The following is a 23,589-nucleotide window of genomic DNA, read 5'->3' on the forward strand; positions in this document are numbered from 1 at the left end:
TATGCAGTTTCTAGAGAATTCCACTGAGAAAATGTACAAGGATATGTTGCTAATATCATGACAATGCAGGCAGTCTCACAGAATTTCTAAAAGGGTCCCGAGGACCATGATATAAAATCCACTAGTTAGAATAAAATATAACATTAAAAATGACTTGCCGTGGACTGGGATTGTGGCTCAGTGGTAGAGTGCTTGCCTAGCATGTATGGGCTTCTGGGTTTGACTCTCAGCACTGCATATAAATAAATAAAATAAAGTCTATTGACAACTAAAGAAAAAAAAAAAAAAAAATATATATATATATATATATATATATATATATATATATATTCATTCTTGCCACAATAGGAAAAAAAAAAAAGGTCAACTTTCTTTATCTATAAAGAAGGTTTCCAGAATCTTCCAACCCCATTAGTAACACCTGCCCGTGCTAATGCAGGCTCAAAAAGCTCTTACGAAGGCAACAGTGATGAATAAAAGCAACATTCTAGAACAACTACCAAGTTCAGTTCTCCAGTGAAATGACAGTGGCAAAATATTCTTTGTGCAACCTGGTTTCTAACACTGGCCACATAAGATTTTCACTTTCGAAGTAAAAATCTAGTTACATAGTGCCAATATTTCAATTTAAGTAATGTCAAATTATTTACCTATTCACCCCCACCCTAAATTACCATGTTGACACCGTTCAGTCTCTGTGGGACTGGAATTGAAACTTCTATGAGAGGAAGGCTATGAGGAGCTAACAAAAGTTAATTACTAACAATAATCATAACTTATCCTCAGCACTTTTTTTAAATGCACATTATACTTTTCATTGTGCTTTGGGCTGCTGATATACTGGTCAGCAAATCACTCTGCAATCTGTCTTCATGGAGCTGACAGTCTGGCTGATGGATATTAATCAAAACATCCCAAAATTACAAACATTGATGAAACAAACTGAGCGTAAGTTCCGAAAGCCCATAACACAGTGACCTACCTAGGTCTGGAGAATCAAGAATATGTTTTTAAAAGTGAAATTTTCAGCTAAGATCCAAAGGAAATGTTGGAGTTAACAGGCAGTGAGGGGGCGGGGGGTTGTGTGTTCTTTTCCTTGGATAAAATGGCACACACTGACAGGGGCAGTTGGGAGTATGGAAGGTTCCAGGTGCTGTAATTAGGCAATGTGGTTAAATTGCAGAGAGCAAAGTCAAAAATGATGCAAGATAAGCTAGGCAAGGGCCAGATCATACAGATTCTTGAAAGCTAATGCTAAGAATTTTTATATTAATATTGAGAGCCACAGGGAAATACTAAAAGGTATTATAGACACTTGTTAGTTTGTTGGCTTATATTCAGAATTACTGTGCACTTCACCTAATAGCTACTTTCCTCCTAATTCCCAGTTGAAAGTGAACCTTATTACTTGCTTATGAGGTTTAAAAAATATACCTAGACCTATATTAGACATGTATGGCATAGCACTAGGCCTCAAAGTGAGTTTTACTTGAAATATCCTTCACAAATGCTATCTAAATCTTCGGGCAGTGGGGTGGTGGTGAATTCTTAGGATGATTAACTAATATATTTAAAGCATGATATTGTCCCTCTAGTCCTCTGGGTCTAAGAGTTTTATATAAGATTCAGTTATTCATCAAAACTTTTTGCACTGGGACCGTAGTAGTTTAGCACTTGAATCACCTGTCCTGGGTTCAGCGTCAACATTGGGGCCTCGGCTTCCACAAAGGTTGTTATAAGAAAAAAAAAATTATTATAGATCTGTCTGAATTTTGTTGCCAACACTTTATTAGGATAAGGTCTATTTTTATTATCTAGAGTTTTCCATCAAGTCCCACATGGAAAAAATATTGTTATAATTTAGTACCCCAAAGCACATGGCTTTCCCCAAGGCACAACACCTTTCATCTTTTTCACTGAGAACAAATTAAACTGTCACATAGGCCTAACCATGGCAGTCAGAGTAGTAACCTGAGTTCAGTAGCATTAACTATGGTGACTCATGTGGTTTCTCTTCTTTGCTTCTTTCCAATGTTACGTTTTGCTTATACCATATCAACCTAAATTCTATCCTTAAGACATCTGTAATCCTTTGGTGGTATGACATATAGAAACATACAACATGTAACAAACCTATACCTTCAGTTCTAGAAATTACACCTAACATATCAAGAGGAACTCAACAAATAAGCTAACATGACAGTTATCTGTTCATTGCAGGCTCCTTTTAACCTTGTTAATAGGCTAACAAGAAGGGGTTAATATCCAGTTTCCCCATGAATGACTGGAACATTACATAAAACATTTTTAAAATTCATTCCCAAGAAGGAATGATATATTTACCTTTTTGATATAGAATTTAGTACAAAATTCAGGCCGATGGCATCACATATGTGGGCCATGGCCTCACTCCAGACTGCAAAAACTCATTCTGGATCACAAATGATTTACTAAAGTTTCACTCACCATTGCTGCCAAGTCGAGGAAGTTGTATTGAAAAATACATTCCAGAGTAAATTTAATGCTTTCTCATTTAAGAAATGTGAAGCCAGGACAGTAGAAGAGAGATCTAATCATGGGAATAGAAGATCCTGGAGAAACTTAAGGGAAAAAAATTCCAAATAAGAGGTAAGACGTGTGTAGTTACTACCTATTTTTGGATGCATGCAATTCATTTTATTCCTCATTATCTAGGAACATAAACATGCACTCACACACACTTATATAAACATACATAATGACTGTGGGATACAGAATTCTATGGTGACCCCCAATGATCCATACCCTCACATTAATTTGGTAATTTGCTTTTAACTAATGGAATATGGCAAAGGTGAAGGATTATTCAGATGTTGGTAAGGTTTTAAATCAGTTGACTTTAATCCGAAGGGAGGTTACCCTAGCAGCCTGGGCCTAAGCATGAAAGCCATTTAAAATGTCATCAGTCTCATTCTCATGCTGACCTAGAAGAAGCAAACCTCCATCAGTTTTATAATTGTAAGGAAATTAATTCTGCCAAGAGCCATATGAGCTTGAAACAGGAGTCCAAGCCTTAAGTGAGGCCCCAATCCTGGCCACCACATCCCTTGAAACCTCTTGAAACCCTGAATTGATGATCCTAAAGCTAACTCTGTCTTCTGATCCATGGAAAACTGAAATAACAAATGTGTTTTCTGAAGAAGCTAATTTTGTTATGATGTAATAAAAAAGACAATATAATGATGTTTAGTACTATGTAAAAGGGACCATGCTGAAAGTAGAAATATATATATTTCTAATTATATATAAATATATATATATATACATATACATATACATATACAACTAAATATGTAGTTGAATATATGTACATATATTCAATACATATTTACATAAATATATGTACATATATTCAACTACATATTTAGTTGTAGATGGACACAACATCTTTATTTTATTTATTTATTTTTATATGGTGCTGAGGATTAAACCCAGTGCCTCACATGTGCCAGGCAAGCACTGTACCACTGAGCCACAAACCCAGCCTCACAGATGTTAATTAGCACAACTTCAGTATTAAATACAATTGAGAAAATATTCAGGTTATTCACAATTGTACACTTACATATACATATACATACACATACATTCAAATGTGTCATCATGGGAGGGGGAAAAAAAAAACTTGGTTCCTTGCCCTCATCCCAATGCCCCATTTATTTGGTTAAAGGCAAATGCTTTCACTTGATGGTCCAACTAGAAACCTCAGAATCATTGATGAATACTCACTGCACTTCATCTCTTCTAACAAATTAGCCACAGAACCCTAACATGAAACTCTGTTCCCTCCTACTCCTTTTTTTAAATTTTTTTTTTAGCTGTAGATGGACACAATACTCCTATTTTGTTTATTTTATTTATGTGGTGCTGAGGATCGAACCCTGTACCCCACACTTGGGAGGCAAGTGCTCTACCACTGAGCCACAACCCCAGCTATGCTTCCTTCTACTCTTTAGCTCTATCTCTATAGCTGGTCGTGAGCTCTTCTTCAAACAACCTTCTGATCTCATATTTCCTCAACACCACCCCCAGGCCCACAGGCTCCCTTTTAGTCCTAGAAGTGCTTCCTAGAATAGTCAATGGGGAAGGAGAGAAGGAAGATGGGAAAACTGGACGGTCGTGATGAGAGAAGAGAGACTAGAAATGAGATAATATTAACTTGCATCATAGAGTGTAGATGAATTTGTAGACTTTGCTATGGGTTCTGAGCATTAACCTGGAAATGATGAAAAAAAAAATTGAAGGATTTAAAACAGGAGAGTGATATTTAAAAGAAGAACACCATAGTCTTTCTTTGCACAAAATCATTTTTTAATTTGGAAATAAAGTTTCTATTGTGAATCAGCAAATTTCTTGCCATGAAAAACTGTTTACTAACTGTCTAACCTGGGGCAGATTAATCAAAATTTTATTTGTCCTAAAATTTTAATATGAGAAAAATGGATGTAACATAAAATTTACTATCTTACCCATTTAAAAAAATCATAATTTTTGGTGAACAGATGTAAAAGTTGAAATAATAATTACCACAGAGGCGCAGCATAGTAATGTTTCAATAAAACTTAATTCTTTTTCCTTCCCCTCCCTTTTGATATATGTAAAACATGAAATAGTATTCATTCTGCCTATTAATGTTGAATTATTCCTTGCTAAGTGAGTTTGATCTCAGGGAGCGCATGCACATCTAAGTAGTAAAAAAGTTAACATCTAAATAGCAGTCAGTGAACAAGGTTAAGAGGGAAAGCAACCTGCTGTCATTTTCACATTTGGATACATAAGTGGTACAGATCAGTAAAGAAAACCCCTACTAACAGGTACGAAATGTCACAGAACATGGGTCCAAGCACTGAAAATGGAAAGATTTCTCATATGACACATCACATCTATTCCCACAACTCTCAAGTACAAAGCACTTAAGAGACAGTGTCTGTCCATCCCAAGATATTTCTGTGAACAAAGTAGCTGTGTCTAATGAGCTACTCTGCAGATGAGCTGCCAAAGGTACATTTCTGCTACACTCGTATTCTCCTTCATTTCTCATTCCTTTCCAGACTCAGAGAATACACACCCTTTGGAGAGCTAGGAAAAAAATACACACATAGACACACACACACACACACACACACTCACACTGCTTGGACCAAACTCATAAAATAGTCTAGTTCCAATTTCTCAGTTTGTGATTTGGAAGAAAAAGTTCTGAGAATTTAAGCAGAGATCAAGAGAACATTCTTTCATTCTCTATACCCAGATGACATGGATTTTTAAAAGCTGACACAGCCAGGGGGATGACTAGGCAGATCTTGAAGCAATCTGGTGGTCACGTGGAATCAGCTTGCTTTTAGACCATGCTCACATTTGGGGCTGTCCTCATTTGAGCAGTGGAGAGCAGTGTTGAGGCTGCTAACTGCACAGCTCACCAGATGCAGGAGTGGGATTTGCCACTCCAACCATGCAGAAGCCCAGTTGAGCCAAAAATCAGAAAGGAGAAAATATAAAGAGAGTTTTCTTCTCCAAAGCTTAAAAGAGTGTGAGTGAAATTTTATTAGGTAGAATTGTATGAAATTGGAAATATTTGTTGACTTTTATTTACAAAGATGGTTCAACACAATATTTTGCAGAAATGAAGAAAATCTGCATTAAAGCATTGGTGTAATAACTGCTATATATGTGTGTGTGTATCAATGTAATAAGAGTATATAAACAGAAAAATATATGATAACAGAATCAAGAAGCCATAGCTTTCACAATCCCTTTCAACTCTCCTTTGCATAGTTTTGAAAATCAGTGGCTTCTACCAATAATTTCAAGCTAAGAAAATATCCTCAAATAAGTAAAAAAAAATTGAAGTAAAAAATCAAATTCAATCTAATGTAAAACAACCTTGATCTTTTCATAACAATTACATTCATAAGAAGCCAGATGTAACTGAAGAGTCCAGTGAAATGATTTTCTGAATGCTGCTCCTTTGCTCCACCTCTCTGCACCTACAGGTTACTTACATAAACATAACTATTCCCACTGTATATTGGAAATTTTATCACATCAATTTTTTTGCACACTATGAATAAAAAATGAAATATGAATACTGCAAAATTCTAATATGCACCAGAAGGGAATTTCAACTGCCAAAAAAAAAAAAAAAAAAAAACCTGTTCTTATTGCAGAGACAATCTTCACTTAACATGACTAGAAAGACTGTAGATAACAAAGTTATAACCTGAGAGTGATGATATTTATGGAAGGAAATGGATTTGTGTTTCTTCTCTCTCCTCTGTGTTTTATTTCTTACCCATCAAAAAAAAAAGAACTAAAAATATTTACAGAATCCAAAGTAGCATTATATGTAAAACAACAACCACACTACACTCCTTTCTCATACAAAAAATTAAAAAAATGTCGATGTCAGGACTAGGTGATTGCCCCCCGCCCCCCGTGTCAATTTCCATAGTTTATGCCTCTACATTCAATCATCCCCCAAAACTTGGTGCCTTCCCACTTCCTTTGTCAAACAGATTGGACCAGTGTAAAGGAAATGGAGAATTTATCTTACTACAGAGTGAATAAACTTCAACTGTTTCTAACCTAAAGCAATGATTATTTTTTTCTCTTAGTCCAGTAAGTAAACAGATTCATTAAAGAACAACTTTGTGGGGCAGCCCTTGAGGACCAATCTGATAAGTACACAGGGTGTAAACCTTTGATACAATCCTCCCTTACCAGGTAGTGCACAGTTCCTCCAATCTGGCAATCTATTCTGTGTGTTAATGAATAAAACCCCACCTACATAACTTGAAACATCCAAAGATTGCCTGATCTTTTTTACTGATATAAATGTCATAGCCTAAGTCTTATTTTCTAATACATTCAAAATGAGCTGCCCTTTGTCCACAGTTCATGTTTCTTAGGGAAAGAAAGAGGAATTAGTTTTGCTTGAAAAGCCCAGGGTTTGAATGCCTTTTAGCTTCTACCACTGGCTCCATTTCCCACATATACCTTCAGTGGTGTTTACCTGGCCTTCATCCTTGAGCTTCTCCACTGACACCTCTTCTTTGGGTACTCTTATTTATGCCTATCCTATTTTGCTGGTAACTTTTAAAACAATCTATTCCACTCTCCCTTTATCCTGAGTTTCTGAAATCTGATATAAGGAAAGGACCAGAACTTTGGTTCCGAGGTCAGATGGATGCTGACTTTGACTTGAGTGAATCTGTAAGTTCTATGGGCTTTCAAAGTATCAGTTCCCATATGTGCATTTAAAGAAAAGAGTACATACTTCATGGAGTGTTAAAAGGATTGGGGTGTGATCTGTGTAAAGCTACTAGGAGTACTAGACCTCGTTAATCAATAAAGGGTAATGCAGAGATGATGATAATAACAGTGATAGTGATGGTGATATGATGATGATGATGCTTACCTGCTTAATGTTTCCATTTGTATGTTCATGGGCAAATTCTTGAACTTTCTTTACCTAACTTGGTCCATGGTACCATCACTTACATAGATGGCTGAGCATATGCCCTGAGATTTCCCTTCCTCTTTAGTTCTCACCTACCCATCTTTTTCTAATGGAGCACAAAGAAGGGATTAATCTACCTTTTGTATCAGTCATATTTCTGCTGCTGCCCTAGTTTATTCCTTTATCACTTTTCCTCCCAGCTGTCTGTTATAATGTCTCAACTCGACATACCACTCCTGCTTTACTCCAGGTCCTCTCCTGTGCTATTACTAGAATCATCATTCTAGAATATAATGGTCATGTTTCTCTTCAAATTAAAACTCTTCTATGTGAGCATCACTTGGAATAGTACATGTTAAAGCACAACGAAATTGTCTTTTAACATTAATCTCTAAACGTGTTCTTAATAATATTATATTAGAAAAAATGTAAAAGTTCTCACATCTTGGAAAGAAAAAATTATTGTTATGTACTTAACCTAATAAGAAATGACAGAATTATGGTAAAGGAGAAATATGAGATAACAGTGAAGAAAATGAATACAAAGTAATTGCTTTGTAGAACAGTGATGTTACGAAGGTAAACATAACAAAAATACATACGTAGAACCAAAATATATAAAAATATACATATAACAAAAACACCAGGTTTCAGAGGAACCTCTTTGTTTATATCATATTTACAAATCAATATAGTAACAAAGTTCTAAATTCTAAGAAAATGAAAAATAAGGAATTATTCTTCTCAGAAGTGTTTCGTAAGAACAGTCATCCTAAACAATATGAACTTTCAGAAGGAACAAGCAAAAGGAAGAACAGGGGGTGTTTATAGTGCCTGTTTATTTGCTTTGCTTGCAGGTTTCGTTGTTTGCCCTAAATGCAAAGACTTGGCAGTATATCTAGTTAGTAAGTTACACACAGAGAGAGACTGAACCAGAGATAAAAGCCAATGGTAGACAGTAAAAAGAAAGTACAACTGATGACAGGGAGAACAAAGCTGAGGCTAATTTTTAGAGTGTTTTAAAGATAAAACAAAATGCAATAATTTTGCAGTAATACACAAACATCAAACTCACACACTACACCAGTGTAGGAAGGATTTTCTGGAATGGATGTCTACAGAAAACCAAAGGTGGAGAGCTTAGTATAGCAGCTAGAGAGAGAGAAAGAGGAGGCGGCGGAGGAGGAGGAAGAGGAGGGGGAGGAGGGAGCAGGGAGGAAAGGGAGGTACTATGGAAAAGCAAAGTTCATTAGCCTTTATGATGTCTCCTAAGAGGAAGTAGTTTGAAGTATTATTTTTCAGCCTTTCAAATGAGCTGAGAAAACCAATTTAAATTAACACATTAATTAGTGATGGTTTGAAATGGAATATATCTGTGTATGCACTCACAATTAAAAAGCATTTATTATGCTAATACAATGGCATAATGATCTATCTATAACAACACCACAAAATTTCATCTGTGTATAAATTTTTAAATGGTGTACCTTAAATTAATATTTCACACTTTATTCCAACCAAACAAGCTAAAAATTACAATGAATTCCAGGGGAAAAAACTGTAAGATTTTAAGTTTACCTAAATGTCCAGATATTTATATTCAGAAATATATGTACAAATGTACAAGTTATTTTATCTAATAGCATTAAGTCAGACAGTCAACAAGTCATGTTGCTTCTGCTTATCAAATCTTTTCTAAATTCATCGCTTTTCCCATTCTTCCTGCTACTGAATTAGTTTCAGACTATCATCATTTATTCTTATCTGTTGTACCTAAATCACACCTTTATCTTCTTCCCATTCTGTATGCCATGTATCTGCCAAAATGAGCTTTTAAAAATTCAAAGCTAATCACATGACTTCCCTGCTTAAAATCTATCAGTACCTCTCTGACAGCTTAGAGAAAAGTTGAGGAACCTTTTGCAAGGCCTTGTCTTCATCTTTTCCCTGTCTTCTTGCTGCCTCCATCCCGCACAGCCTAAACTCTGTGTACTACTGAACTACTCTCAGGCTAGCACCTTGGAAAATATCATTATTTCCTACATCATTGGGCTATCTACTTCTCAATGTTTACTGTTTAATCAAAATGATACAAAAGTGATATTTTGCTAAATCAACTACTAGTGGGCATTTAAGGAGAAAAATATTATATTTCAGTTTGGTTCTCTGTCATTTATAACTTGTTTGCATTTATTTTTTATAGGCAGAAGATTCAAAACATTCATTAATTAACAACTACATTAAATATTTAAAGCAAATGCTTAGACACAAACAGCATTCAATTCTGCAATCTGTAATTGGGGTAAAAATGGGAGTTCATAACCCACTTGAATCTAATGTATGAAATATGATATGTCAAGAGCTTAGTAATGTTTTGAACAACCAATAAAAAAAAAAGCAACAAACGGACTGCCAAACTGGTTGAGGGCCAATGCTGGTAGATGTTATTGCTTTACTATAGATTGTCTGTACATCCTCAATAGGTTCTCTATGGACTCAAACATTTCTGAAATGGTTCATGAGTTACAACCAGAGGTAGTCACAAACATTAAAAGGTGTATCTGGTTCAATTCCTTCAAACTAATAAACTAAATTAGTTAAAGACAGTTTAAAAGGTCTCTGGGGAAATATCACATAGAACTTGCTTGGCGAAGTTGCTTCAAATGTTCATACAGTCTTGTCTTAAAATTAGCTATGGAGGTAGAATTTTTCTAAAAAGAAAGGAAAGAGACTACTTTGATATGTGATACGACAGAAAGCAAGTTATTTTTCCCTATTTTGTGTCTGATTAATGAAATGTCATCATTATGTTTGAGCTCATTGAAATATGAGTAGCAGAGTAAATAGTAACACAGTTGAATCTGAGGTCCCCAAAGCACTGGCTGCCATTGAAAATAAATACAGAATTTTCTCTAAGTAGATTTTTTCCTGGATTATTACAATAATGTTATTACTAAATATTTATACAACCTGCTATTAATGAGTTTTCATTACACTTTTTTTTGTGACATTGGTCTGTTTCATGTCAATAGAAACAATGACTTGCCAAATAGCTTCTATGTCTTATTGCACCAGAAATAAAAACAATACATAAAGCAAATGAGAAACACTGATGAAATCATGAGTGGCATTTTACTAGAATAGTGGTGCATACTCTTCTTTTTTCCTACAATTATGAAGGTTCTTAGGCAATTTGAATTGGCTATGTTGTTCTCAGGCAAGAAATTTACTCTTATGTTTTCATGCCATAAGGAATTACAAGATTCTGAGGATTTGAGTAGTTATGGACAGTTAACATTTGTGTAAACCAGATTGATAGAAATGAATAATTTGAGGCTAATATTTATAACTCATTAATAAAGTTTATCTGATATATAAACCATCAACACTAAACTAAGTAACCATGAAAACAAATCACAAAATAATATTTTAATCCGTATCTATTGCCTTTTTTCTCATTTTTATTTGGCACCCTCTATAACTCTTCTACAACTTAATTCTGACAGTACATAATACTACCTCTTTGCTGACATCCTCCCTTTCAATTTCTTCCAGCAGTTATGTTGGCCCCTGCTAAGACTCAGGTGTCTTTCACATCAAATAATTTGTACTATAATTTCCTAACTCTTTAATCAAATAAAGCACATGGGGAAGATTGCCTGAATTTGAAATTGTTTTTGTCCTTTTTAAGCAGTAGATTCTCAGCTTTATAAAATTGGCAAAATTGTTAACTCTAGGTTTCATTTACTTATTTAATAATTATTTAGTGCAAGCCATGTACAAGTACTGTGTTTAAATGTGAACAAAACTAAAAGTATCTTTGTTTTCACAGGGGCTCCCAGTTGGATGGAAGATATTGGCATTAATCAAATAGTTATACCAGTATATATGTAATCAAAATATAATAATTACTATGAAAGAGAATTATATTATGATAAGTTTGAAAAATCTAATAATTCATAGAAATAGTGATATTTGTATTTAGATATGAGCTATGAATAGGTGTTATCAAAGCTAAGGGGTGTGGAATTCAAAAGAACATTCTAGGAAGAGGAAACAATACATAAAGAGGCTCTGAGTGGGTAAACATGCCATTGGACACAAAGAGGACCTAGCCCACTAAAACTATGGGCATTTTCTTTTCCTCCCAAACTGTGGATCTATTGATTTATTGGCAATTTTGGCTAATGTGTATGGTATATTCTCAGCTGTTAGTTTAAGTATGGGTTTCTTAAACTTATAGTTTAAGAAAATGATACCTGAGTATCATCATTATAGTCTTCATCACTGTTCAAAAATCTGGTAAGAACATCACAAGTCATTTCTCAGGGTTTGGTGATAATTCTTCAGTATCTATAGTAGAGACTCCCAAAATGAGGAGCTACATGATTTCAGCACTGTGGAAACCTTCGAAAACTGATCATTAGACAAGAACCTGGTCCTCAGTACAAACAAAAGATCCCAAATAACAAATGATTCCAAGTGGTGGTAAATGTATACAAAAATGTATAGATAGTGGATTCCAGACTTTTTGTTTTATATTTTAAGAATTTAAAATTGCTTTCAATTGAGCTGGAAGCATATCTGCCTGCTAGGTAAATAACAACAAGAAAATTAATATAGTATTATTATCATGAGCTTGGAGAAATCTCAGTAGACAAACAGCATGGCTCTCTGACTACATGCAGAGAGAAGGGATTTGAGTAAGGAACTCTCAAAGAACAATCTCAGTTTTGGTAAATAACCTCTAACATTAGACTGATCTATATTTTCACAGGTAAACCCATGTAACAAACTTTCCAGGATCATTCAACTGGAAATAAATTATATATTATTAGGAATATCTAGAGAATTGGACAATCATGTCAGAAAACCAGAGACCTGGATACCAAGGCCAACTTCTGTTGTTCCTTTGGTTCTGTTGCCTCTCATAAAGGACTGACTTAGCCTGTCCCAGAATTCTGAGCCAAACCAGAGAGTTAGTCAGGTTGGATCTGCCTGTGGGCTGCAGTTAATAAGAACAAATCAGGTCAAAAAGCACTGTTTGAGAGAAAAACTGAAATAAAACTTATCTATCAATCCTAAGGACCAGGGAATCTATATCAAATACAGGTAACCATTTTTTAAAATATATTTTATACTATTTCTGCTATTTTTTGACATTCTCAATTTTTAACCTTGTATTAAATGGTTTTATAACACAATTCATTGCTTTTATTTACAGGGAGGAGAAAAAAGTGGGGTGCAAATAAAATTTATATTAACATAGCTATCAATCCTAAGGACCAGGGAATCTATAACAAATACAGGTAACCAAATGAAAAGAGGAGGGTGAATGTTGCTTATAGGAGACACAGTATAAAGGGGATTCCCCAGCTGGGGAATGCAGCTCTTTTTAAGAGAGCACACACAGCATTTAGCATTGAAGAAAAAGCATTGTTAAGATGCTACTGGGTGGCTCTAGAGGCTGAGACAGGAGGATCGAGAGTTCAAAGCCAGCAAAAGGCAAGGTGCTAAATAACTTGGTGAGATCCTGTCTCTAAATAAAATACAAAATAGGGCTGGGGATGTGGCTCAGTGGTCGAGTTCTCCTCAGTTCAATCCCTAGTACCAAAAAAAAAAAAAAAAAAAAAAATGCTACTGAGGCTTCAATGCTGGTAGACTTGCAATGAATGAGACTTCCACAGGTCATCAACATGTAGTTTTATAAGAAATAGCCCTAGTTATAAGAAACATTCACATTCATTTCATTTTTAATAAAGTATAGGAGAGTTGGTGAAGTTGTGCACATGATATCACAATCTTTCTATTTCTTACAAGATATCATGGGGAAGTATCTTTTAATTCTTCAAGTTCATAGCAATAAATTTCATGAGCAACTCATTTTTTTGACTTCCTGATACATGATTCTTTTTTTAATACATTGGCACAATATCTTTATTTTGTTTATTTATTTTTTTATTGGGGGCTGAGGATGGAACCCAGGGTCTCACACATGCAAGGCGAGTGCTCTATCGCTGAGCCACAACCCCAGCCCCCCAGCCCTATACATGAGTCTTGAACTGAAAATGTTTCCTTCCTTGCATTAGCTGATGGGAAACTCAGAATCAAAACTCTGAATTATTTCTAGCAACTACTCAGAAATCAGTGGCATACACTTTTGTTTTTATATTTTATGCTATTTCTGCTCTCTCTCCTTTTTGACATTCTCAATTTTTAACCTTGTATTAAATTGTTTTATAACACAATTCATTGCTTTTATTTACAGGGAGGAGAAAAAAGTGGGGTGTAAATAAAATTTATATTCACATAAATAAGTTGGAAACATTTTTACAAAAGGAGGAAATATGTGACTTTTGCTTACTATGAAAACAACATATTCTCTCTCATCTTAAATGAAATCAAATAAAAGAACATGACATAGAAAAATCAGAAACCTCTCAAATATCCTCTCTTCACATACATTTAATGATTTAGTGAACCCAACCTCCAGCAGGGGGAAAACACAGAGACACAATGTCACATGTGTAAATAAAAACATATATGAATGTTCTATGATCTATTCTCTACATTGCTTTTTACACGTAGCAACTCAAATTTTCACATAGCAACTACATTGGAATACATATAGATCTTCCTCATTCTTCATGTAGTAGTCATTTGTTGCAGAAATTACATCATTTATTTGTCCTAGCATAGAATTATTTGGTCAGAAGTATGCACATTTATAATACAGGTACATATTATTTAGTTATCCACAGTTTTCCTAATTCACACTCTTCACTAAAGATACACATACGAAAGGGCCCACTTCTGCACACCTTCTCTAATCCTTTTAAATTATCAGTCTCTTTCACCTTTTTTAAACACCATATGTGAAAAAATAAATAACACTGATGTTTTAATTTTGTGTCATTGTTCCCCAGGAGGAAACCTTTCCAAATGCAATTAGTCTTTCTTCCTTCTCAAGTTGGCTGTTCATATACTTTGTCTATTTTCCTTTTCAGTTTTCAATCTTTTTTTTATTTATTGAGTATTCTTTATTACAGGATGAAGTAAGAATGTTTTCTATTTCAATAAACCAATGAACACACATATTAAGTAATTTATACTATGTTCCCTTAGTTGGAAAGCTGCCCTTACTAAGTCCCCAATTTTCAGTATATGCATGAGTCTCATTCTTGACTGTTCTTTCAACTTCATTGATCTATTAGTTAATTCCTGATTAACACCTCAGTGTTTGAAGTAATAGCATACATGGTGTGTTCTGATATAGTAGAAAAATGTCTTTCTATTTTTTTCAAAACTGTTCTTCTTAGACATGTTTTATTCAAATTTTGAGTATTTCCCCCAAAACCTATTAAGGATATGTCATTTTATAAACCTTACCTGTCAAAAGTATTGTAAATTTTAAAAATCCCTCTTCAAACTGCTTACTTTCTGCCAATCCAGTGGGAATATTATTCCACTAGTGAATTTGTTAATAATTTAGTTAACTTTAGACACAGTGTCTTAAACTTTGTGAAAACAAGACTTGTTGAAAATCTGCTTAACGTTTTCCCCAAAATATGATTTATCCTCAAATGCAATGAATTCTCTGGATCCCAAGTATCCAGAGTTTAAGATTTACTCTGAAAAGACATCTCTCTAAATTAAAAGAACGGCTTTATTCCATCAAAGTTCTTTCTATTCTGATGTAAATTTCTCACAAGCTAGATCATAACTGTTATATGTCTTCATAATAATTATAATTCCCCTCTCATAACTTTAAGTAAAATTATGGGCTGATTCTTATCAAATACCAACAAGCACCAACAGATATTCAGTGTGATGAAGATTTTATCAGGTGAGGAGTTTAAAGGCTCAAGTCCCCATTTTGTATTTAAATATGGATATGTATATAATTTTCTGAAGGACAACATTCCTGTTCAAAACCTATGAAATGAGCAAAGTATCACAGCTTTGTGGCTTCATAGAGATTAGTAAGGTAATCAAATATATCCCAAGAGAGAACAAACTTAAAAGGAAAGATTTCATTAGTACTTCCACATTTAAAAGCTCATCATTTATTGAGGTCCTATATAATCCATACATTGTAAAAAGTCCTAACCTACCTAATGAAGAAAAAGATATAAGCAATAATTAAATTGCAATTAGTCACTGCTAGATACCAGGTAATGTAGAATATGCTATGGAAAAGCCCAGAAAAAATTTACTCCCTCTTCTTGTAGGCATACTCATAATAGTAATACAAACTAAGTTCATTAAGTTACGCTTAGGTTTTCCAAATAAGTAGGGAAAGGGCTTAGGAAAAATAATCTCAAAGAAGAAATAGTTTCAGAGAGAAAGAGAGGTGTGTAAGGTATGGAGAGCTCAACACATGGCAAGAACCTGGATGTGGTCATTTTGTGGGGTTGCGGAAGGGGAGGAATAGAAAGATTTTCTGTGAGAAAGACAGACTGATTAACATTCTGAAGTCAGAATAAGAAGCTTAGATTTTATCTTGAAGGCAAAGATAAAATTTCCTAGGATTTAAGACCAGGAAATCATGAGATTGGTCGACCAGAATATAAAATATACTGAAGTGAGGAGAGATTGGAATTAGAGACCGCTTGGAAGCTATTGCAATAGAGCTTGAGCAGACAGTAAGTGCCTGAACCATGGAGGTGGCAATGGGAAAACATGATATTTTAGAAGTAGATTAAAACAATTTGGTGGTCTCTGAGATCCAGAGCTAAGAGAGGAAAAGAAACTGAAGATATCACTGATCTGAGACAATGGGATGCATGATGAAACCACTCATTGAGATAAATCAGTAACCACAAATGCTTAAATCAAACCTTAGTTCTTCGTCTCTGATGTCATGTAGTGAAGTTCATGCCAATGGCAGTATGTGTGTGTGTGTGTGTATGGAATCAAAGCAATTTAGCTAATATGTTTTTAGAAGATTAGGTAAAATGCCCTCTTCTCTGGTAAAAATTAAATTCCCTATTTTTAAGTGTAGACAAAAAAATGTTCCTCAGGGTAAAAATAACCACAACATCTTTTGCAATATAATACAGTGCTCTTTGGTATAAATCCCTTAGCAACATTGCTGTTATGAGCTAGGACTGGCAGCATTCAAGTTATAGACTCATATACTACATATTTTTAAACATGTAGTTGGATAATAAGCTGTGAGAGGGACATAATTTTACCACTGTTAAACTTGAAATATTTGAATAATTAGCAAAAGTCATTACCAGGGTTTAGTCTTTTTTAGATTATTGATCTATATGGTGCTTGAGAACTTTTTCAAGATATCCTCTAAACCTACATTAAAGTTAGGACATAGAAATTAGTGACAATATATTGCTGCAGGGGAGTGTGTGGGGGTATGTGTTTGTGTGTATGTTTAGGCACACATATATATGCACAATATCTAAAGATTCCATCCATTCAACATGTTTTTTTAAGTAATTTCTGAATTTGGGGCTATAGAGAATAGCCAAGTCAATGGGAATTTTGATTCTTAAATGTGGCCAAAATGTACAAAATATAAATTAATTGTCAAGAGATACAGAAGATATAAATCGTAGTTCTGGTTCTATCAGTAAATTAATTGTGTTGAACCCCTCAGGACACATGTTTCCTCAAATGTAAAAGAGGGCTAGGCTGTGGGCTAGTTTGGTTTCACTGAGTCTCTTCCTTTCCAGGCAGCCCATAGTCTTAGAGATCTGTGTCTTATGGACAGTGTCATTTACCTATTTCCCTGTTACTGTTGCATACATGAGCAAGTGACCAAGTTGAACCAATCAGAATGAGATAAGGAAGGGTTTATGCATATTCCATCCTTGGGGGACATATTCCTGTCCCTCTTTCCTATCTCCTCTTGCCTACCACACCTCCTAATCCCATGAAACATGGAGGTACACAATTTCAGAAACAAAATGTTAAGAAGGTGATACTTTTCTGATGCATCAAAGTCTCAGAACATGCTAGCTGGTAAAGTACTCAATCTTAGTGGAGGCAAATAAAGAAAAACCTGTTCAAACCAGGTTTTAAAAAATGTTTAACATTTCTTTGACAATATGTAGGAAATGTGAAAAATATTACTTTTCCTTACTTTTTTTGCTATTTAAATGTCTTTTATGTCCTTACTTAAAATTTAAAGATATCAACCTTATGTAAGTTACTTAGTACTTCTAAAAATAATAAAAAGCTGGGCATGATGGTGCACAGTTGTAGTCCCAGCAACTCAGGCTAGACTCAGTAATTTAATAAGACCCTGTCTCAAAATAACAATTTTTTTTAAAAAGGGTTGAAGGTTTACTCTGTGGTAGAACATAATGGGTTATATTCCCAGTACAAGAAAGAAGAAAAACAGACAAAAGATACTGCTTCCTAAAATCCAAAGTTTTAGATTCAATGATGCAGGCAGTAGGAATGACCAACTTTTCAGCTAATTATCATGGTAATATGAAACACAGATTTTCATATTTGTATTACAAACTTAGACTACAATTACATCCTTTAATGAAGAAAAATGTATATTGAAAAACTTTGATAAAACCAATTAAAAACAATGGAGAACATTTTATAGCCCAAAGTAGAAAAGTAAAAAACTTGATTTCTTCAGTACTGAAATATTATAGTCTAATCTTCTCTTTAGTTTACTACATTATGTCAATGTATTTTAAAAGTTAATGTCACATAGATATTTTGTAATAGGCATGGGATTTATATTCAGTGTGATTACAGTTTTTAGCTATTTTCCTTTTAAAATGCCTAAAATCAAATGTCACTTTCTTGATATTTACATCTCTGTCATCTAGAATGTTTCCACAGAATCAATAAATCACCTGTGCTGTTTGAATTTTCAACCTTAATTATAGAAAACATAGATCAATGAAAACATAGCTCCTGTGAATTTTAAGATACATTACTGAAATGAAAAATATTTTGCTACATATAGGGAAGTCATATAATTAAATCATTTATCAATTCTGTTATACAGCGTTTACATTTTGTGGGACTGTTGGTTGAAATGAAAAACATGATATATACATTTGTAGGGGATGTTTTAATTTTTTAATTTCATTTCATTTATAAAGATTCATCCCTCTGGAAATTTTATTCTTTCAAATTTCTTCTGTGTTGAAATTAATAAATGAATTCACCTTGCTAGACAATCACACTTTAATACAAAATTTATTTAACACATCTACATTTTCCATGGAATCAAAGGAATTGACCACAAAATGTCTGAGGACAGTCTCCTTCCTGTTTATATTGATTTTTTCATTAAACCAAGATGATTCTTTCACATTGCTTCACAAACTGTAAGTAATTCTCAAAATTTCAGTCAAGATAATATCTGGAAATGCTATTGTACACGTTAGAAGTAGCTTTTTAAGAGACATATCTTTCTCAATGATCCATAAGCAATCATTCACCCAACCACCCATGAGGCTTTTGCAGACATTAACTTGACAGACAATTTAAACCCCCATTTAGATTGTGGTGTGTATGCATGCATGAGAGAGAGAGTGTGTGTGTGTGTGTGTGTACGCACGCAGGTGCTCACACACACACACACACTCATACTATTTTTGGTCTCCTTTTAGATCTTCTAGAAGATCACTGAAAACAATCTGAAGTGTTTTAATTAGCCTAATTTTTCTGAACCCTTCCTCATATTTATTATTCTATATACTGTACAAAGTCAACAAATATCCTGGTTTGCCTCTGTTGTAATAATTGAAACCTGTTTATACTGGACAGGATTTTTGAAGTTAAAAATAAGAGTTAAAGTTAAAATTTCTCATTACTTCCAGAAGCTTGTACTATCTGCTATTTTTTTTTTAATGGATTTAAATCACATCTCATTTTGGGTTCATTTGGGCTCTATGTCCTACAGTATCAACTGATACAAATTTCCTTTTGTATGTAGAGTTGCATGTATTCCTGATAAAGTCTAAATAAGCCCAAGTACTGTATACAATTATTTTAGGAGGACCTCAGTGGAGTAAGGTGAACTGGGTTTCAGTCTTGGCTCTGGCACTTCCAGTCTGTAATATTGAACAAATTACTTACATCCTGTAGGATTCCGTGTTCTTGCTATAAAATGGAGATGATACCATCTCACCTTAGTGTCATCATAGGATTCAACAAAGGTAACGTGAAATTTCTTCGATGACTTCAAAGCATTGTCATGGTCCTCTTTATGGAGTAAAACTAATATCCATACACTGCTTGGAAATACATTTACTTGTAAAAGCAACTCTATTAAGGAAAGCATGACATGTAATGTGAAAACATGAGGGAAATAAGGGAACAATGTAAAGAAATCTAAGTTCAAGGATCTTTAACCAGAATGACAATAATACAACAGAAGAACCACAGCAGAAGTAACATGTTAGTATTGTACATCTTAGTTTTTCTTTGAACCATTCAATTAAGGAATTTCAAATAGAACAATTAATCAGTGTAGAGAGCATAACAAAAAATAAATTCAAATAAATGATGCAACACTGCTAGTCCTATTAGCTTATTTTTCTCCTCCATCCTCCCAGACATATTCTATTTAAAAATAAAGTCAATAAGAGACTCCACAAATCAGCCAATCCATAGATTAAACTAGAACTCCTGTTCTTACTTAATGTTTATTAAAGGCTCATCATCCCATAAAAGGTTTCCTATTAATAGGTCAAATATATAGCATCAGGCTTGCCTTTATTCTACCATTGGGGATGCACAAAGTATAGCATTCAACCACAAGAAAGAATGACCATCTCTTGAAACAAAGAGTAAAACTATGTGTGGGTTTTAGCAGTCTGCATCATAAAAATGAAACTTGTAAATTGACTTATAAATATCTACAATCCATACCAATCATCAAACTTTAAATTGATCTGAATTGAGATTACTAACAACAGTTCTTATGTTTTGCATCAAACAGGCACAATGACATCAACAAGGTACTTAAGGACGTGAGGAAGGCAAAGGGCTAAGACCATGTGTGCAAACTGAAAGGATGTGTACACATCAAGGTTGGGATATTCTGTTTGGCTAGATTCCCCTGTTCCTAATGTATATGACACACAGAAGACTTGCTGTCACACACACACACACACACACACACACACACACACACATCAGATAAACCCACATTTGAACACTGTTATGATTTTCTGATTAACCCCACCTACTGTCAATCAGAGTTGGACAAACAATTTCACCCCAGGCTTTTCCTGTTTTCACATCCAACTCTGGTTTACAACATGGGGTTTAGACATGCAGGGCTTCAATTCCTGTACAAGACCAAGGTTAGATGATGACATCTCCACTTTGCCACTTGGTCATTAGGCATGCCAAGGATCAGCATCTCATCTCTCTCTCTCTCTCTCTCTCTCTCTCTCTCTCTCTCTCTGTGTGTGTGTGTGTGTGTGTGTGTGTGGTGTGGTGTGTGCGCTGGGTGGTGTGGGGAGATTCATGGCTTGGTACCAAGAAAGGGACCAATGCAGGCTCAACATCCACCTCCATGCCTGAAATAAGAATCTGGAGCTGACTCCAAGAAAAGCTGTAATTGGTCCTTACAGTACTCATTTCCTTGGAAAAGCAAGTGGTCCGCGTCTATTAAAACTCCCAGCTGACAAGCGGCTTCCCTGCCCTGTCTTCCGGAGCACTTTACATTAAGAGGAAATCACTATAATCAAATCTCTACCTCTTTCTTGCTGCTAAAACGAGGTGCTTTCTTCCTAGATTTTTGCAGGGACCACTGATACGCACACTCTCTGGATACAGACACACTCACACACACCGACGCAGTGTAAACTCCCACAGCGTCCTGGCTCCCTCCTTGCAACACTTCCTCCTTCCCGCTCATAAGAATTGCTGAACATTTTGCTCCAAACTCTCCAAGTCACCCACGTGTTTGTTCTCCCCTTTTGCTGTTCAATTTACTTCCCGACTTGACAAAGAGAAACTCAGTTGTTCTCAGGCTTTTAGCTGCAATCCGGGGACCAGGCTGTCTTATCCACTCCCCGCGCCGTCTCCAGTCAGAACTGCATGGCTGACCCCTCCTCACTCTGGGGTGAGTGGACAGATTACCGGGTGCTTTCCGGCTCGAACCCCCGCCCCACCTTCACCCTTTCTCTCCTTCACCTTAGAGTAAACGGAATTCGCTGTTTAATCTCAATGCCAGGGTGGGATGGAAGCGTGTGGGGAGAGGGGAGGTGCGTGGCACAAATAACTGGATAACGCGCGCACACACAGACACACAAAATCCCAATGAACAATCATGCCACACTTTCGGGGTCTATTACACACACCTGAATCTTACCCTCTCAAGCAAGGACAGCCACGCCTCTGTTCGCCCGCCCCCAATATCCAGAATATAATTTGACCCTGGGTGCAACACTGATGGTGATAAATAAAGCAGCTAGGGGGATTTGAGAAGAGGGGAGGTGACCTTTTGACAGAATGGGGGAAGGGGCGCTCTCCACTCACCGCCTGAGTCCCTGGAACGACGAGGGCCAGGACATCCTGGATTTCTTCAGGCCAGGCCGGTGGCCAGTCTCCACCGCGTAGGAGGTGCGGTCCATCGCGCGGCAGTACAGGTAGCGCTCGGTATCCGAGTAGCCGCGATGCCGGACGCGGCTGCTGGCCCCGCTCGAGGCGTAGCGGCCACGGGCAGCCCCGGGTGGCGGCGGGGGTGGCGGCAGGGGGGGCGGCGGCGGTGGCTGCAGCGGGCACTGGGGCTGGGGCTGGGGTGAGGGCGGCGGCGGTGGGGGCAGGTGGTGGTGGGGATGCAGGACGCGGAACTGGGGCTGCCGAAGCGGGTACTGGTGGTGCTGCTCTTGCCTCCAGAGGTGCTTGGGGGCTTTGAGTGTGGCTCCGCCGGTGCCGTCGCTGCCCTCGCCGCTGCCTGCCCGGGCCGGCACGCTGCTGCCCTCTGCCTCCATCCTGGCTCGGGGTTCCGCGCCCTGCTTCCCAGCCGGGGATCACCGCGATGGCCCGAGCGCCTCTTCGATGCTGCCTCCGCCGCTGCTTCTGGAGGCGAGCAGAGGCTTGGCTCAGCTTCCGACTTGAAGCCACCAGAGACTTGAGGCTACCGAGAGGGGGCTCTGCCAGCGGGAGCGATCACTAACGCGATAGGGCTCCCTTCACAAAAATAGTGGAAGAGACACGATCCCGTGCTCCCCAAGTCACTAAGACTGGGGAGTCTACTGCGCGGTTTTGCCAAGGGTCGGTCCCTCCTTCCTCCCTTTCTTTCTTTGCTTCCTCCGTGCGCCGGCGGCTAGAGCAGGAATTGGTAGCAGCTACAGCTGCAGAAGCAGCAGCGGCAGCTTTAGCCGCCTTCCGGGTCCAAGACACCCAAACCCTGATCTCAGAGCTCCTGAAAAGTTGGACAGCTCCCGACCTAGGAGCCCAAGCTCTGACTTTCTCTAAAACCACTCCAGCCAGTCAGGAGTCAGACCTGTGCTCCCGATCCTTCCCCTCCCGGTGCCCGCACCTCCCTCCCCCCACTGCTTCTCACTGCCCGGGAGGTTGCTCTTCACCTCCGCTTGTCTCAGTCCTCTTTGAGAAAAGGAGTTTTCCTGGCTAGTTCTCAGATCTTCCAAAGATAAAAGATAGGACCTGGCAAAGTTGTTCAGAGTAATATCGGCGCATTGCTGGACAAAAAAAAAAAAAAAAAAAAAAAATAGATCAGGATGAAGATCCAATATTTAGGATTAATTCAGTCTCTCTCCCTGACATAGGATAAAATATTGCATGGATCTTTCTCACAGCAGGGAGAATGTGCCTAGTATCTTGGTCCTGGAGAGTGGTCCTAGCTGGAAATCAAGAGGAGCAGTTCTTAATTATAGAGCCAAGGCTGAGGTCGCTGGCCACACTGAAGGCTGGGCACCTTTACCATTACAAACCTGTGGTTATCTTCAACAGTTACTACCTTCAGAGCCTGCCTGCAATTTTCCTTTCTGCCACTTACAGCAGAACACAGCTCTATTACCAAAGCATTTCAAAACATATTGTACCATTATTATTCCACAGGAATTAGAGTCATATTTGATCCTACAATCCAAATTCAACGTTTATCTTCCCGCAAC

General features: G+C 36.7%; 1 protein-coding gene across 1 annotated transcript in view; it reads right to left on the reverse strand.

Annotated features, from left to right (window-relative positions):
• The window catches only part of Pde4d (phosphodiesterase 4D), an 816,241-nt gene extending 793,266 nt beyond the window's left edge, over window positions 1–22,975 (reverse strand). The window contains exon 1 of the mRNA XM_058583143.1: window positions 21,989–22,975. Within this exon, the coding sequence (XP_058439126.1) occupies window positions 21,989–22,443 (455 nt within the window). The 5' untranslated portion in view covers window positions 22,444–22,975. The remainder of the gene's footprint in view (window positions 1–21,988) is intronic.
• Between the last annotated feature and the right edge of the window lie 614 nt (window positions 22,976–23,589).

This window comes from Marmota monax, unplaced genomic scaffold (assembly GCF_021218885.2).
Source record: "Marmota monax isolate L192 unplaced genomic scaffold, Marmota_monax_Labrador192_F-V1.1 WCK01_AAM20220418_F8-fsc00037, whole genome shotgun sequence".
NCBI classification, from domain to species: domain Eukaryota; kingdom Metazoa; phylum Chordata; class Mammalia; order Rodentia; family Sciuridae; genus Marmota; species Marmota monax.